This window comes from Acinonyx jubatus, chromosome D2 (assembly GCF_027475565.1).
Source record: "Acinonyx jubatus isolate Ajub_Pintada_27869175 chromosome D2, VMU_Ajub_asm_v1.0, whole genome shotgun sequence".
Taxonomy (NCBI): Eukaryota; Metazoa; Chordata; class Mammalia; order Carnivora; family Felidae; genus Acinonyx; species Acinonyx jubatus.
Window position 1 is genome coordinate 52,263,506 of NC_069393.1, and position 10,832 is coordinate 52,274,337.

Below are 10,832 nucleotides of genomic sequence, written 5' to 3' on the forward strand. Positions count from 1 at the left end.
GGGTACTGGCACACAGTAGGTGTTCAACAAATCTTTGTTGCAGAGTAAATCAGTGCCACTGGTTGCCATTGCTTTCAAAGTTTATTGAGTAGCTTGCTTCCGAAGGAAGATTTATGGTGATCACAAGCTTGAGAACAAGAGGACAGGGATCTTTTGTTCATCTTTGGTTGACAGATTTGGTAAATTAAAGCTGTCTTTTGATGTGATGTGTGGCTACGTTATGGGTGTGTGGAATCATCAGACTGAAGATGAAGAGCCCAGTTCTGACACCTGTTGTTCCGTGTGAACGACAGGCAGGGACTACCCCTACGGGGTTACCTGTCATCTGCCTCTTTGATGGGAGAACACACAGTGAAGTGGTGGACCCGGAAGCCCCTTTTGGCTCTGTGATATGCCAGCCCCCAAGCAGAGATCTCTACACATATGTGCCCTTCCCCACCTCCAGACCCAGTTCATGAACATCAGTCTGGCATCATCTCCGGGGCTTGCACAGTTCCTGAGTGGTCTAACTGAACCCTCACTGCACCCTATCAAGCAGATACTATTTCCCCATATTTCACAAGAGAAGAGTGAGGCTCAGAAAAGTCACATAACCAGCTCCAAATCACACAGCTAATACATATCTAAGCTGGATTTTGACTTAAAACCAAGACTCTGGTACCAAAGCCTTGATGCCTTTTCCAAATAAGAAACTGAAGTTCCTGGGAGCTCCTGGGAAATGAAGGCAAATGGCTCTGAATGAGGTTAGGCATTGTGTTCACAAGTGCTACTAACCGTGTGGGACACTGGTGTTCCATTCCAGCCCCACTACTTCTATCCCAGCTAGACCCTTTCCAGCACTCCAGTAGGGGGCGCCATGATCTTCCCACAGATCTCTTCCAGGGCCCCCTCTCCTAACTCCCCCAGGGAAGCCCACAGCAACCTGTCCCTCAATATTTTGGCCATGCCTGAAATAAGAACTAAATTAAGCAGCACCTGGGTGACTCAGTCGGTTAAGCATCTGACTTCGCTTCAGGTCACATCTTGCAGTTTGTGGGTATGAGCCCTGCATCAGGCTCTGTGCTAACAGCTCTGAGCCTGGAGCCTGCTTTGGATTCTGTGTCTCCTCCTCTCTCTGCCCCTTCCCTGCTCGTGTTCTTTCTCTCTCTCAATAATAAATAAACATTAAAAAAAAAAAAAAGAAGTAAATTAAGTGCTAGAAATAATGAAGGGTTGGTGGTGAGCCCACCATCCTACCTACCTCATGAACCTTGGGTACATTGAGGCCTTGGGTTCGCTGGCCTGGCCTACCAACACTCACCTCTTTTGGCCTCAGTGCCTTGGCCAGGCTAGTAGTTAAGGCCTTTCTCACTTAATGGGGAAACCCGTTTTTTTCAGCAAGTCAAGAGAAGCCACAGTCATTAATAATGGAGATTGGACACTAGAACAGTCCAAAAGTCATGAAGAGCTGGGAGACAAGAGCCCCTCCTGGTATATTAAAGCACACCGTACCCAACCATCCGCAGGACTTCTCACTTTGACACAGACACAACACAAATAAAAACCCAGATCACAGCAAACCGGTGACTATATTTTAATAAATCAAAGTCTAGAATCCTAAGCCTCAAACGATTCCTTAGGACACTCCAGGAAGGCAGACATTCATTCGAGTGCAGATTCACTTATCACCTCATATATTTTTATGTGTACTAAGGTTCCATGTTGGCTGAGGGGAGGGGAGCAGAGCAGGGAAACTAAACTCCTAAGGTAAGACAGAGTTGAAGGCTGAGTGAGTTAATGGGAACTTTTCCAATGAAACTCCACGTTGCTACAAAATGTTTTGTTCTGATTTGCCATCACAGTAACCTGAAATACAGAAAACAAAGTCAATGACAGAAAGTTGGACCCAATGTTAAAGGTACATGGGGTATGTCAGGATGGCCTTAGGGCTCAGCTTTATTCAAATGTTTCTTGTAGGGTTACAGCTAGACGTGGCAGTAATTCATCTGTAATTCATTGGCATCCTTAAGGCTTTCTGAAATCCTTTGAATTTCTCCGGGGGCAAGAGAGAGGCGACAGCATAGGAGCTGCTGTTTTAAAGTTTTCCTTTTACGTGCCTTAAATTGCCTCACTGAATCTTTTCTTTAAAAAATTTTTTAGTGGTTTTTTTTTTGTTTTTTTTTTTTGAGAGAGAGAGAGAGAGACAGAGTGCCAGTTAGGGAGGGGCAGAGAGAGAAAGGGAGACACAAAATCTGAAGCAGCTCCAGCCTCCCAGCTGTCAGCACAGGGCTCAACATGGGGCTCAAACTCAACAACCATGAGATCATGACCTGAGCCAAAGTTGAAGGCTTAACTGACTGAGCCACCCAGGTGCCCCGCCTCACTGCATTTCAAAGGATTGGGAGCATATCCTCCTATCTCAGGAAGTGGAGGCCAAATCAGCCTGGCCTCAGTCACTCTGTGGGTGGTTCTATAGAATGTCCACCATGTCCTCTGTCATGTGTCAGCAGGCGGTTCTACAAGGAGGGTTGGGGTCACAGAACAACCATGGTTTGCATCCAACTCAATTACCTGTGGGAGGTTTGGGGCAACCTGTGTAATCTTTCATAGCCTGAGTTTTCTCATCTGTAGAATGTGGATCATGAGAGTATCTACTTCATGAGGGGTCTCTGAGGATTAAGTGACATAATTCAGGGAAAGGGCTTGGTGTGGGGCCTGGCTGTGGTGAGATCCTTTGTGCACCCTCCATTTAGGCTGCCCCCAGGGTAGAGCATCAAAATCTTATTTTTTAATGTGTTTGGTTTAGGTTCATATCTGTTTGGTGTGGCATGGGCCAGCTAGTTAGATGACTGATGGAGGAGTTCAGTTCTGTTCTCTTTTTCTACATGTTAACATTACCCTATTTGGATTTTGAAACTCAGTTTCCCGTGGGAGTGAGTGTCATTTCAAAATAGACTGCACACTTTCCTCCAAAATGTTACTGGTTTTTAAAGCAAGATCAGACAGGGGTAGTGCTCGCTTAGGCAGCACATATGCTAAAAAAAAAAAAGATCAGATAAGAGTAACATCTATAAAAAGATTCAACGATTGTTCTGGGGAATCTCAAAAAACATAAGTGAGGAAAACCAGCTAGTCAATTTCATGGCACTCTAGTTCCATATGAGAAAAAGAGCATTTGTTGAAATGGTTCTGTTTCAAACTTGCTATGGCGAGGTCTCTCTTTAACTTATAAAAAAATTGTTTTTATTTATTTTTGAGAGAGAGAGAGAGAGAGGCAGAGTGTGAGTGGGGAAGGGGCAGAGAAAGAGGGAGACACAGAATCCGAAGCAGGCTCCAGGCTCTGAGCTGTCAGCACAGATCCCGACGCAGGGCTCAAACTCACGAGCCTTGAGATCACAACCTGAGCTGAAGTCGGATGCTTAGCCAACGGAGCCATCCAGGCACCCCTCTCTTTAACTTTGGCAGCAATGGCCATTATTTGCTGCCCGGCTCTTCAGTGGGGCTACTGACTCCTTAAACAATGTTAATTTTGTCAAAATGGTTTTTTGGGCAGTGTAGCCACACAGACTGGGCCTAGGGTAGCAGATATAAAGGAAGAGCCTGTCCTCTGCAGTTTGATTTAATTAAAAGTGCCAGGGTTTTGGAAAAGGGCTTTTGCCCATCCCTCCTGAAACAGCCCCATGATAAGGCCAGTGAAAGATCTGGTCAAGAAGGACCAAACTGGGCCCAACAGGGCTCCTGAGACTCCCTGTTTTCTCTCTCTGGCAGAAGCACCGTATTTCACTGGCCTGTGGCCCAAACTCACTGCCCACTGACCCCTCAGGAGAGTGTGCGGTGCCCTGACCCTCACCCACTCACCATTGTGAACGATCAGCCTGTACTGCCTGGCCAGGCACAGCTCATCCTGTCTCTGCCGCACGATTTTCTGCACGTCCGGGGGAAGGCCGTTGGGGTCGCGGGCAAACACAAAGGAGTAGCTGTCAGCGCAGGTGCCGTCAAGGTTCAGGAGACGGCAGGAGTACTGCACCGCGTAGGTGTCATAGTCGGTGTCGATGATCCAGTGGTCATCATCTGCAAGCCAGAAAGCCACACTGCCAGTGCCGCTCCCTCAGCCAACTCAGGTGCCAGGGAAACTGACGAGCAGGCTCAAGAAACTGGTGACTTCCTGAAACTGGTTTTATTTCATTAGGAAACAGGAGGCTACAGAGAATTCTGATGGCTTTTACAAAGCTGGGAAAATGAGAAAGCCTTTGTTCTCCTTTGCAGAAAAGAACCCTGGAGTTGAGGGCGTGGGGGGCTGCGTTCACTTCAACGATTATCTCCCACCCTGACAATAAATGTGATTGTATCTATCCAAAGAACCACAGAGAATGTGGGCCCATCGAAAACCACAAAATAGACCTTTCCACTGTTGTCTTCTCCATCCATTTTCTAACAATGTCTGTGCCTTTGTGGCTGATGTCTTCTCGCTGCCCTGCTGCCCCCCAATCCACTGGAGGATGCCATTCTGATGATCCCCTTCACGGCTTTTCTGCTTCACCCTAATTCTGGCTTAGAAACCTGACATGCTTCTTCATGCTGGCAAAAGAGAGTAATTTTTGTGTTGAGGACACAAGGTGCCCACCCTCTGACATCACATATTCATTCTTAGAAGCTTGTATTTTTCAGATCTCCCCTGACAGAGGCAGAGCTGAGCCCTTGAAGAATTTAGATTTTGTTTAGCCCTAAGGCTGGGAGGTAATAAGCCACGAAGAAGTGTACACAAAGTGGTATAAATGTCAACAAAGGCAGGATGAGAAATAACATTAATAAGAATGTATGTTTGGGAGATTTGGACTGGGGAAACAACAATGAATGCTCAGGTTTACCTGAATACCTTATATTTGGTAAAAAGTGCCACATCTCCAGGGTGCCTGGGTGGCTCAGTTGGTTAAGCATCCAACTCTTGATTTCAGTTCAGATCATGATCTCACAGTTCATGGGATCAAGCCCTGTGCTGGGCTCCATGCTGACAGCTCAGAGCCTGCTTGGGATTCTCTCTCTCCCTCTCTCTGCCTCTCCTGTGTGCATGGGCATGCTCTCTCTCTCAAGATACCTAAATAAACTTTTTAAAAAGGAACAAAATTTTAAAAATAAAACTTTTTAAAAAAGTGCCACATCTCTACTTAATTTAACATTCTCATTAACATGTAGCCATGGCTAGGACTTCCTGAGCAATTAATTATGCATCAGTCACTGTGTAAACAACTATTCCTCCCATCTACCCAAAAGTCCACACTGTTATTCCTATTTTACAGATGAGGAAACTGAGGTACAGAGAAACTAAATAATTTACCCAAGATCACAAAGAGCAGGACAGAGCTGGAGCCCACAGGCCTAACATCTACACCACATTAATTCCAGGAAGTAGGTAACTTGGGGAAAGAGGGGACAAGAAACAAGAAACGAAAAGCCTCTGTGTCTCCATCTCCTTCCTGCCCAAGCCGTGAAGCAGGTGACGGCCCCTGTTCTATGTTGGTTCCATACGAGAGGAATGAAGAGGAACCTGGGTCCCCCGGCCTCAGAAAGCATAGGGGGACCTCTACTACCCACCTAAGCCACCTCAGGGTGTGCCTCTAGGCTCGGAGAACCCTGAGAGTGCCAGCTGAGGAGGGCTTCAGTGTGAATCCAGACCCACAGGACAGTGTGAATCCAGACCCGCAGGACAGCTTCAGTGTGAATCCAGACCCGCAGTTCAGCTCACTCCAGGCTCTCCAGGAGGAAGAGTGAGCCACTGCTGTACCTCCAGGCTTTCCCACGGGACAGGGTCCGAGGCCACAGCTGAGGGTGCCCAGACACAGGAGCTGGGCCAGGAACAGAAGCCATGGGGCCGCCTGCTGGGCCTCACCCTGACCAGGGCCTTCCCTCACTGGCTCCCCAGCCTCTGGGCAAAGTCTTCTTCCTCTGCAAATGAAGTCATTTCTTCCCTGGTGATGGGGCTCAGTGTGTCTGTCAGAGGTGCCCCAGCGGCCAACCCCTCAGACACAAATGTGCTCTCCTTTGAAATGCTGCCCCAATTCGAGATCGAGGCAGCTGTCAGCTCAGCAAATCTGCAGCTTAATTTTGTTTTTCCAAGATTGTTGCCAGAATGTGAATTCTGACTTAAGAACTAAATAGTTTTCAATGCTTGGTTTTAAGAAAATTGACTACTGTTCTTGACTTTTTTTTTAAAAAAAAGGCCTAAGTTGGTTTGGTTTATCTCCAGGTTCTTTTTGGCTAAATAGTTCAAAGAAGAAGAATTTAAATCCTAACAATCCTTGCCAGATTCTCCCTCCTAAGGCAAGAGATGAACTGCCTGAGCGCCACTTGAAAGAATAAACTTGGTCCTCCAGCCTCCTCCCTCCCAGCAGCTGGGGGTGGATCACCCTGTAGAGCCAGAATCCCCCAGACATTTCTGGATAGTAGCTGTCTGCATGCAACAGAGCTGGGGAGGGAGAGTGATCAAGGCAGCGGCCATATGGCCAGGAGCCCCCGCAGCTGCCTCTATACTGTACCCACATGGACGGGTTTAGAGGTTTTAACTAAATGCCAGTCCAAAAAACAAAGAAAACACTCAGTAGACGGAGCTGTCTCGGTGACCTGGTTCCCTTGCAGATCTGTTGCTCAGTGCAGTGGGCCAGGAACAGGTCCCTTCAGCATCCTACACCTGTGTCCTCCCATCATCGAAAGTGAACACACAGGTGAAAAGCTCCCTCCAGTTCTCGGTCTAATAGTCCAGTAGAGCCGGATGGTGGGTGTGATGCTATTTCTAATTGCCCCCCCCCCACCAAAGTCCAGCAGGCCCTGACAAAGTGAATGGAGTCTGAGACCTTGAAACCTGAGTAAGCAAAGATAATCTTTGGATTGAATTATCTAGAGCAGTTTCTCAAACTTCACTGTGCAGAAGGAGCATACCTAAGGACCATACCAAAACTGCCAACTCTGGGGCCCGACCCCAAGAGTTTCTGATTCAGAAAGTCTGGATTTGAGCTCACAAGTCTGCACTTTTAACAAGCACCCAGCTGATCCAGACATAGGTGGTCTGGGGACCCAGGTTTCAAGAACTGATGTACATAACGTTGCTATGTAGCCTGCACAGGCTCCTTTACCAGCAGAGTGACAGACTTTATCTGGAAGACAGACAAAGGAGAGTCTTTGTCCAGGTCTTTCAGGAATGGTCCGAAACAATAATGACCAAAGCTGATATTTTCTGAGCACTCATTATGCATCAGGTTAAGCATTTTTCATGCATTACCTTAATTTGTCCTTCCAACAATCTTATAAAATAGGAACTATTCTTTATCCCCATTTCTGTTAAGGAAATCAAAGTTCAGAGAGGCTAGTCAATGGTAAAGCCTATGTTCCACCGAGATCGGTTGATGATGGCATTCCTTAACCCCTGAGACGTCCTGTTTGCTGCTGGCAGAGCTGGGGCAGAAGGAGGCCAGGATAGAACACGCCCAAGGCTGGGGCAGCAAGCCATGTTGGAGTCTGCTGACACTGACACTTAATATTCAACTTGAGAGATTTACTGCATTTATTTTTAAAATAACATGACAACAAATTTAGCGAGCCTTTGTTCCTGAGCTATTTTCTCTGCATAAGTGTACCTCGTTTTAAACACATCTGTTTGGTGAAATGCAGCATGTGAAGAGGGGGAGAGACTAAGAATGCAGGTCACTCTCTGAGGCTTCAGACCCTCCTGACCAAGTCAGGGTTTAATGCCAGACCAAGATCAAGGAAGAAAGAAATTGGCACAAGGAGAGATGGTAGAGTTTGTAAAAGCCCCCCACCTCCCCAGGCCCCAAAGCATGTAAGATTGCAGGAAGGTAGAAACAACAAATCATACGGTCTGTGGGACACTTAGAAAACACTGGGGCAGCTCATGCCCTGGGCAAAGAGGTATCACTAAGTGCCACTAAGTAGCCACGTGGCCCTGGGCTAGTCACTTCTCTAAAAGATACCTCAGTTTCTTCACTTGTAAAATGAGAGGCTTGAACTGATGGTCTCTGTGGGACCTCCCATCCCGTGCCCAGAAGATGAAATATAACTCATGCCTGGGGAGAAAACGAAGCACTAATAATCTACACTTGCAGAGAACACACATCTCAGGCATTTTTCTAACTTTCTGCAGGTCAACTCACCGCATCCACAGAAGACAACTCCATGAGGCAAGGGCTATGATCACCTCCTTTTGTAGAGGAGGAAACTGAGGCACTGACAGGATAAGGAACACACTTGAGTTCCCACAGGTAGTGGGTCGAGTTAGGATTTGAACTCAGGCAGTCTAACTTTTAAACCCTGCAGGCTCGGGGCGCCTGGGTGGCTCAGTCGGTTAAGCATCCGACTTCAGCTCAGGTCATGATCTCACGGTCTGTGAGTTCGAGTCCCACGTCGGGCTCTGGGCTGATGGCTCAGAGCCTGGAGCCTGTCCCTCCCTCTTCTGTGTCTCCCTCTCTCTCTGCCCCTCCCCTGTTCATGCTCTGTCTCTCTGTCTCAAAAATAAATAAACGTTAAAAAAAAAAAAAAAAATTTAAACCCTGCATGCTTGACCACTATCCAGCACTGCTTCTTTCCTGAAAGGGAATCTCACAAGGAACTGAATTCTGAGCCTTCCATATTGTAGTCATCTCACTGAATATCTATCGCCATCGCTTTAAAGATTTTAAGTTTTTTTTGTTTTTGTTTTTTTGCCTCCAGATGAAATCCTAGGTAGAATCTCAACCTACCAGAGGTAAAAGCAAGACTAATCTGGTTTGGTAGCAAAGGAGGGGGTAGGACACAAGAGGCAAACCCCACCTCCTCATCGGGTTCTCTCCCACTCTTCCCAAATGCACTACCAGCAGAATCCTAGTTCTTTCCAGAGTGGATCTCAAAATGCAACAGAGCATTATGTGTTTACGTTTACTAACAATTAGTAATCTTGTACCCCCAGTATTGATTTTTGTAATTCATTACCAGAAATGCATATCTTTCACACTAAATGAATCACTCTAGAAAGTTTTGCTGCATTATTTAAAATACTTTTTTACTACTTACCTGGGAGTTGGAATCCCTGGCTTTTGACACTGGCTCCCACAAACTTGTATGACCGTGGGCAAATCAATACTTTCTCTTGGTCTCAGTTTATTCATCTGTATATTGAACCCCCTTTGTAGGGGTAACTCCCTAAGATCCCATGATATGTCCCCCTTGGCCTGCATTATTTCCTGGGTACCAAATGGCTTCCAGATGTGAAATTTAAGAGAAATGGAAAGAAAGTCAAAAAGGCAGGTAAATGCTGTGTTCTTATGATCAGCCTAGATTTTAGGATGTTTTTCTGAGTCTTCAACACCCTGTCTGTCCCCCATCTGAGTTTTGGTGCTTGGGAGAAAGCAGAGAGATCAGTGCCACCCAGAACACTGTGCCTGGCTCAGAATCTCAGCATCTGCAGGCAGGGCACCCCGGAGTCAGCCAACCCAATGCACAGTGCTCCCCACATCCTTGGATAAAGGTCTCCCAGCCTCTGCTGGGGCCCCAAGTAATCAAGCTGTCTCAGGGATTCAGCCCAATGAAATGGAGGAAATACAAAACCAGGGTGAATGGTGAGGTGGGATGGGTCTTGGGGAGGTGGGAAGTCTGAGCATGGAGAAGGCTACACACCTTGGCACAGTGGCTGGATAGGAATATGGCAGAAGGAGGTCACCTAACAAGCCCAAAGTCCTTTTGAGCTTGGGCCAGGTTTTCTGAGCTGGAGGTAGGGAAAGTGGGCAGGGAGGGGGCCTGGTCAGTCCCAGTCTCACCTCCCCAACCTCAGGCCCTGCTCAGGGTTCCTGCCACTTACAGACCATTCTTTCCAAGGGTGCGGCCGAAGAAGAAACTCGGCTATCTGGCCAGGTATGACCCCCCCATCCCCTGAGATGGTCCTAGTGAACTGACTACTCACTTCCTTTCTGGAGAAAGGACGCTACGCCCCAATACTTCATCTTGAACTTAGCAGAGTCCTCAGTGTCTGTGAAGGTGCCCACCATGTCTGCGCACACGTCCCAATTACTGCAAAAGCCAAAGAGATCCTGAGCCAAGCCAACAAAGGGCTTCCTCCCACCATCCCACCCGGAGGCTGCCCCCGCCCTCCCTAGTCAGGGTTGGGTGCTCAGCTGGAGATGGGAGGCTGAGGGAGGCTCTGACTTCAAAAGACGGACTCGGCCCTTGGCCGTGGCGCTCATCTGGCCATTCTCATCCACAGAGAACTCGGCGACGATGTTGTCCTGCAGAAAGAGGCCCTCGGGGTCCTTCTTGGCCATGGCGTACCAGGTCCCGGAGAACTGCGAAAGAGGCGAGTGCGGGGTTTGGAGGCTCTGCGTGCAGGGCCGGCCTCCGGGAAGGGAGAACGCGGGGCACCGGGGACCGCCCGGCAGATACCTACCCGAGCCTTGTCGAAGTTCTCCTTCACTCGGAAGCTGCTCACCCGGCAGTCGCGTTCCGCCCGGGCGCTGCCCAGCGCGGCCAGAAGCACCAGCGCCCACACCCACGCCATCGTGCCCAGAGGTCCGTCCTGCGGGTACCGCGCGCGGTGAGCGCCCGCCCGCGACCCCCGGGCCCTGCCCGCCACCCCCGCCCGCGACCCCCGGCCCTGTCCGCCCGCCAGCCCGCGACCTCCCGCCGGCTCGCTGCCCCGGCCCCGGCCCCGGCCCCCGCCCCGCCGCCGCTCACCGCCCGGAGCTGCGCGCAAGCCTGGTGGCGGCGTGGTGCGCGTGGAGCCAGGGAGACGAGCGCGCCGCAGGGGCCGCCCGGGCGCTTTATAGCCCCGGCGGGAGGGGGGTCGCGCTTTCGTAACGGCCGGGGGTGAAAGACCG

The 10,832-nt window shown here is 49.0% G+C and overlaps 1 protein-coding gene across 1 annotated transcript; it reads right to left on the bottom strand.

Moving 5' to 3' along the window:
• Positions 1-1,549: 1,549 nt before the first annotated feature.
• RBP4 (retinol binding protein 4) lies at positions 1,550-10,822 on the bottom strand. Its single transcript, XM_027062646.2, has 6 exons — positions 10,690-10,822; positions 10,403-10,531; positions 10,165-10,301; positions 9,923-10,029; positions 3,838-4,050; positions 1,550-1,845 (listed from the first exon to the last, which is right to left on the bottom strand). Exons 2-6 carry the CDS (start codon positions 10,511-10,513, stop codon positions 1,808-1,810), a joined length of 606 nt encoding a protein of 201 aa, XP_026918447.1. The 5' UTR covers positions 10,514-10,531; positions 10,690-10,822; the 3' UTR covers positions 1,550-1,807.
• Between the last annotated feature and the right edge of the window lie 10 nt (positions 10,823-10,832).

What these genes read in the sequence shown, in the direction of transcription:
- RBP4 (XM_027062646.2), bottom strand. Translation starts at nt 10,513, where the DNA reads ATGGCGTGGGTGTGGGCGCTGGTGCTTCTGGCCGCGCTGGGCAGCGCC. An exon ending in GGCCGAGTCCGTCTTTTGAA is followed by an intron (nt 10,030 to 10,164) that starts GTCAGAGCCTCC and finishes TGGCTTTTGCAG; the next exon opens with TAATTGGGACGTGTGCGCAG. An exon ending in CAGGCTGATCGTTCACAATG is followed by an intron (nt 1,846 to 3,837) that starts GTGAGTGGGTGA and finishes TCTGTATTTCAG; the next exon opens with GTTACTGTGATGGCAAATCA.